The following is a 6,982-nucleotide window of genomic DNA, read 5'->3' on the forward strand; positions in this document are numbered from 1 at the left end:
TACATGCACCAGGGCACATCACACGTGCGCCAGGGCACGTCAAACGTGCACCAGGGCACGTCATACATGCACCAGGGCACATCACACATGCACCAGGGCACGTCACACATGCGCCAGGGCACATCACACGTGCACCAGGGCACATCACACATGCACCAGGGCACATCACACCTGCACCAGGGCACATCACACGTGCACCAGGGCACATCACACGTGCACCAGGGCACATCACACGTGCACCAGGACACATCACACGTGCACCGGGGCACCGGCCTACAGGGACGTGATGCACATACACAATATACACATAGCACACAAAACAAACGACACACACACAGACACGCACATGCACACACACACACACACACAGACCCATACACACAAACACATGTACACACACATGTACACACACACACACACACACACACAGACATACCTGCACACACACACACACACACACAGACCCACTACACGCAACTATACATATGTACACACATACACACACAGACATATGTGCACACACACATGCATTCTAGCCTCCATTGGTAGTACTGTTTTCTGATTATCAACATAGATTGAATGGTCTGATCAAAGACCTAGTCCTACCTGGTTGAGGAATGTTGCAGTGAAGGAGATCCCAAACTTGGTTGGGACGGCCGCCAGCCCACGCTTCTTCCACCTGTTCTCCCTGTGATAGAAAGTCAAAAAATAATAAGTAAAAATAAGAGCCATTGTTTTACCTGATCAAGAAATGATCCAAAGGCGATACCGAACTTGGTTGGGACTGCTGCCAGCCCACGCTTCTTCCATCTGTTCTCTCTGTGGGAGATAATCAAACAATAGTACAGTATTGTACATATAGAATTCAAATGTACAACATGGTGTATTTTGTATCAGCCAGGGTACAAACCACACTGGGTCACCCCTACTCTTTTTGACGAGGGAGTTGGTAACTGAGCAACAGCTACCTGTGTTCCACGTGTATTGCACTGTTTCAATTTCAACAAGAATTCGGAGACCTCATATACCTCCATGAAATATATGAGTTTTTTTATATGATTTTACACAGTACACTACACTACAGTACAGAACAAAATAACACAGGTTTTTGGTTTCAAGCAGTAGCACCTTTGGCCTGGATATGGTCATGTAGGCTTTTCCCATGGGAGAAACTCATTCATCAAGCCAGGCGGGCGTTGCCTCCACCCCGCACATCTGTTTTCCCTGCCACCCCGCACATCTGTTTTCCCGGAAGTTCTGCTGCAGTACCAAGGTCAGCTACCAGGAGGCCCATATTTGACCTTGACCTTTGGCTTTCTAAGACCTACCAGCATACCAAATATCATCACAATCCATAAAGCGTTATGAAGTTATGCTGACTACAAATGTGCGGAAACACACACACACACATACACACACGCACGCACACACACACACACACACACACACACACACACACACACACACACACCAACCAAAAACAATACCTCCATTTTTAATGGAGGTAATAAATCAAAATTAATCAAACTCACCCATTGAACCTATTGACCTGTCTGCGCCTGGTATGGAAGTCGCTCTTCTTCACACACTCCTGCCAGCAACGCTCCATCTGGCACCGCTCCAGCTTCATGTTGTAGTGAGTCAGGTCTCCCTCCCTGTTCATGTTCAGTTCTCGCACCTGTTGGTAATAATGATAATAATAATAACCAGGGACATGTTGGCAATGAGATGAGGGTTTGTATAAGTTATGGGGTTAGGCAGCAGGGAGAAGGTTAAACTTCATGTTGTAGTGAGTCAGGTCTCCCTCCCTGTTCATGTTCAGTTCTCGCACCTGTTGGTGATAATAATAACAACCCAGTGTTGACGTCACACTTCAAAGAAGCCATAATGATTATATAAGCTTCACTGGGTCAGTCTACTGAGGAAGACCAGAGTGACTGGTCGAAAGCTGTAGGTGAAAGAACTTTGTTGTGTTGGACCAAAAGTTTTAACCTTTAACAAACAATAATTTTGACAGCTCTAAGTGCGAAATGTGCTGATGTTGGCACATTGGCGCACCAAATCTGTAGCGTGTTTTTGGCACACATTTTGACAGAGTAGCCTAAGAGGCTTGGTGGGCATTTAGTGGTCCCTTCACTTTTCTAGGGCTGGCTGGGTGTTGGGCAGGTGGCCAACCATAAACCAATTTAATAAGGCTATTAATTTTTTTTGCCACTGATGTATTTCCTCCTGAGATCGAGATACGTACCTTGAGTTGAGAGATGCCACACTTGATAGCCACATCAGAAATCCAACCCTCTGCAAAGAAAAGCCCCTGGGGACCGCCGAATCCTCGGAAGGCCGTGTTGGACACGGTGTTGGTCTTACAGACGTAGCCGACAGCACGGACATTGGGAATGGTGTAACCGCCGTCGGAGTGGAATAGGGCTCGATCCATAACCTGCAAACACATTTAACGTAAACTGCTGAGCAATGGACCTATCACATTATTACGTCACAGTTTGTTTACCGCAATGAATGCCGGTCAATCGACGTTTGTATTGTACAGGGGTGCATAGTGCGGTGTGTGTTTGTGTAGTGTTAGCCTTAATATAAGGCTTTTAATACAGTACTACTTTTGCATAATGCCACAACTAAATCACCCATTACGGCATGTAATGCTGTGTGAACAAAACTAGACGCAGCAAAAATCAAACATGACTTTAAAAACTTTGAAATGATCTTTATTCTTTAACTGACCATTCTTGAATGTTCTTTAGAACAGGTAAACAAACTGTGACGTAATTATGTGATAGGTCCATTGAAATGCTGATGTTGTCAACTAATAAAATCTATATCCACTAGAATAGTTTGCTTATATATTTTTTAATGCAACCGTCTCTTACTATTTGAGATCTTATTTCAGTTTGAGGTTCATATGAAATATGCCTTCTTAAGCTTAACAGGAAAGTTTTGTTTTTTTCATCCCTGTCCCTGTTTTTTTTCCTTTCTTAGGCCATGTTGATTTGATTATATGGATGACATCCTCCGGGAGCCCCAAAACTGATGCGCGCGTGCGAATAAAAAAAAAGTTTTGCAAAAAAAAAGTTCTTTTTATTATGAAATCTACGTGGTCATGAGGGTTGAGCAAATGGCACAGAATATGGTTTGGCTAATAATCTAGTCTTCAAGTTCATTTCTTTACAATTTCGTCTTTTTTCGTTTGATTTTGGCATTCTACGACATTGGTATAGTTTTTATTAAATTTTTTGGTAACTTATGGTATATTTTTGCTCTTTTTGCAACTGTTTTGTACAATTTACAGTATGGTTGAAAACTTTTTTTTTTTTTGAAACGGCAGAAAATTCATGCGCGCGCGGATGTCATCCATATAATCAAATCAACATGGCCTTATCAAATTAAATATGCACATTGAGGAAGCCAAAATTGCCAAGTAATGGCTAGTAGAATAGAGATACAGCTCCATATGATACACATCAACCATTAATCAGAAAGCTAACTTAAAAAGTACATGTGGGAAGTTTTTGTTTTGAGCGTTACTACTTACCCCACGAGACAGGTCCAGAGAGTTCCCTGCATTATTGTACAGACTGATGTCCAGTGCCACAACTCTCCCGTCATTCATGAACCCAACCTGCAGAATGCAGCAGCAGGGTTAGGTCTTACTTTTCTCAAGAACAACAACGTAATAAGTTTCTTGTTGTGCTCTTGACAATAGACTGGGACGGAGACTGGAAACTGCCTTTGGTACTAGTTTAATCCAGAAGTTTTACATGCCCGTAGCCAGGGGGGGTTTGGGGGGTTCAGAAGAACCCCCTCCCCCACATTAGGCTCAAAGGTCCACTTTTTGGTCCACTTTTTATGTAAAGGTCCACTTTTTGGTCCACTTTTTGTAAAGGTCCAAGATTTTTCTTGAAAAGATGGACTGGAATCGTAGAAAAACTGCTCCCTTTGTCATTGGATAAGAATTTATCTCTGATTTTTTCTTGGAAATCCTCTCAAAAATGCACAAAATGCCATTTTAGAAGGTTCATTTTTCAAAATTTTCCGGGGGAGCATGCCCCGGACCCCCCTAGAAACCTAAGGCACTCGAGGTCCCCTCCAGCAGTGGGAAGAAACCCCCCATTCAAAATCCTGGCTATGGGCATGTTTTAGTAGAGGATATTTTGGATATGGTACAATAAGACATCAGGATAACTTACTTGTGACAGTGTGGTGCTTAGTTTTGGGTGGCTGGATCAAAGATGGGTGACTGAACTCTGGTCCTAAGTTACTTCAGGGTAAAAATCCCATTCAAGAATACAAGAGCAGCAGTTTAGTATAGTTTTACTAGAGAGCATAGAGGAATGTAATCAAACGTACTTCATGAAAGCAATGCAAATAAAGAGAATCAGACAGAAAGACTGACCAAACAAGTGAATCCTGAGCATTCTGTGGTCAGGCAGTTTCGAAGAAGGATAGTCATGGGAAGATTCCAAGCAAGCTTGACACAGTGAGTGAGTGAGATAGTGAGATAGTGAGTGAGTGTGTGAGTGAGTGAATGAACGAGTGTGTGAGTGAGCTCAACACAGTGACTAAGCAAGTGAGGGAGAACTAGTCTATGTCTAGATTTCAGCTTAAAATCAGTCACCTTGTATCTACTCAGGAAAGGATGCCTTGTTCCTATCATCATCATATCCTCATCTCTGTCCAACATGATCCTCACTGGCCGCTGAGCCCTGACAGGAAAGAGACAGAACAAGTGTCATCACACATGGGGACAAATGTCGGGTCACTTCTGTCTCTCTCTCTCTCTACAATCCAAGGATACTAAGGAACAATTGACAATGACAGATCACATAAGACTAAAACGTTGAAGACTTTCCACATGGAGACCATTTCAAAGGGATGATCATGACTTTGCTGTACTCAAGCTAGAGAAACGTTTTGTAGCCTCTCAGAGAAGATATTGATTGCCTGACAGGAGAGATAGAACAGGTGTGATCACAAAGGGTCACCATTGTCTCATTTTACAATTGAGTTGAAGACTCTGAGCAAAAGCTATCAAATCAAATCAAATCAAATCATATGATGCTCATTAAAAGAAATCATCATGTCCTTTGTAGTATACAACCTGTTTAGTTGTGGCCTTCTATCTGTGATGATATTTTGGATATGGTACAATAAGACATCAGGATAACTTACTTGTGAGCTGCCACAGCACAGACTGAACTGACAACACATGTTCGTGTCTCCTTCCCTCCAAACCCTCCACCTATACAATGGTATAGCAACAAACATTACATACCGGTATATCATATTGTACAAAAACATATAACCTTACAGTCAAACTTACGTCTTCACAACCATTCAATGGGCTGAGGAAAATTTGGTTGGTGTCTGGGGATGGTTGCTCCAGAATATCTAAAATTTGGACAGAACTTTGCAGGGACACCAGGTCACCGAAATGCCGGCTGAATAAAGGACTTAGTTGTGTAGAAAAAGTCTTTTTACTCAGTGACTTACCAACCTGATGAAAATATTCATGAATTTGGACAGAACTGTTTTAAAGTGATGCTTATGAATGGAAGTGGTGGGCTGGCCAGTTTTGACTGTATTGGGAAATGTATGATTTACATGTACCCGTAATAATGCTTGTCAGTGAAAATCACTACTAACAGCTATGGAGTTAGTATATGAGGGTGAAAATACCCGAAGGAGTGATGTATCACACTTCATTCAAAAACAAGTATCACAAATGGTGTCAAAAATATTCCCTACTAAATATTCCTAGTATCCATTATGCACAGTTTGATGGAGAATCCTGCTAAGAAAAGACAACAAGGTTTCCTCACCCATCCTCTTCACCCGGCAGACCACCCTGTTTGCAGGGACACCCAGAGCCTTGGCTGCCAGCATCTAGTGAACAACAGCATCACAACTTCGAATAAAAGCTCATCTGTGTTGGTAGAATCCATAGTTGTAAAGTTCAATCTTGGTTCCAACACTTTAGTTGTCATGTTTCCGACTTTCAGAGAGTCAGAGAGTGCATCACACATCTGACGAATAAGATTGATGAGATTGACCAAACATTTTTGGTGAGTTCCTTTCTTATGTTGGAACAAAGCTTGAACTTAAAAACTGAGCATCACAACTTATTTCTGATAATTTCAAAGATGTATAATGCACACTAACACACGTGAAGGGAAGCTTTCTATCTCATAGTCATGTAGCAAGAACACCACAGATTTCAGCACCAAGGACAGTCCTCTCATTATCTCATCCATACCAGCGATTGTCATGTCGTCACAGAAGGCAAAAAGCACTGGCGATGGTCGGCTGATTTGCCCACCAATAATTTTCATTTCTTCAAATAATTTGCATCTATATTATGTAAACAAAAACAGCAATCGCTTGTATAGTTGGTTCAAATGCCAAACCAATCTTTCAACCTATCCTTTCACACTAATGACTTCACTGTTAATTTTGAGTCAGCAAAATTTGAGTACTAGTACCAACGAGGTTATATCAAATTTTATCTTTACTGTAGCGTTTTTAACAACCTTTCGATAAATTACTTTTTAAAGATATTTGAAGTGTTTGTAATACTAGTATGGTGTATATAAGATTTAAAACAATTGTTACATTTTATCCCTATGTGTGTAAACAGCTGTGTGTTGCATTTGTAATTGCAATTGTATTTTGTAACTAGACCCAACAATTCAGCCGAATGCATCTCGGCTGCCAGCGGGTCCTGGGATTTATTTGTTCAACAACAATAAACCAGTCTATATAAAAGTTCCTGTAACCTGTGTCTTGGATTTCAGCACCAAGGACAGTCCTCTCATTATCTCATCCCTACCCTAATGCCTTGTGATGCAAAGGGCAGTAAATCTTGGAGAGTAATAAGGCCATGTTTATTTGATTATATGGATGACATCCGCGCGCGCATGAATTTTCGGCCGTTTCCAAAAAAAAAAGTTTACTAACCATACTGTAATAC

General features: G+C 41.6%; 1 protein-coding gene across 1 annotated transcript in view; it reads right to left on the reverse strand.

The window, feature by feature from the left end:
• The window catches only part of LOC109484060 (xanthine dehydrogenase/oxidase-like), a 41,464-nt gene that overhangs the window by 7,963 nt on the left and 26,519 nt on the right, over positions 1-6,982 (reverse strand). The window contains exons 22-28 of the mRNA XM_019787257.1: positions 5,835-5,898; positions 5,185-5,254; positions 4,631-4,718; positions 3,548-3,634; positions 2,249-2,440; positions 1,533-1,678; positions 607-688 (exon numbers count right to left, since the gene is read on the reverse strand). Coding sequence (XP_019642816.1) covers positions 607-688; positions 1,533-1,678; positions 2,249-2,440; positions 3,548-3,634; positions 4,631-4,718; positions 5,185-5,254; positions 5,835-5,898 — 729 coding nt within the window. The remainder of the gene's footprint in view (positions 1-606; positions 689-1,532; positions 1,679-2,248; positions 2,441-3,547; positions 3,635-4,630; positions 4,719-5,184; positions 5,255-5,834; positions 5,899-6,982) is intronic.

Source organism: Branchiostoma belcheri, unplaced genomic scaffold (genome assembly GCF_001625305.1).
Source record: "Branchiostoma belcheri isolate BF01 breed outbred unplaced genomic scaffold, Haploidv18h27 scaffold68, whole genome shotgun sequence".
NCBI lineage: Eukaryota > Metazoa > Chordata > Leptocardii > Amphioxiformes > Branchiostomatidae > Branchiostoma > Branchiostoma belcheri.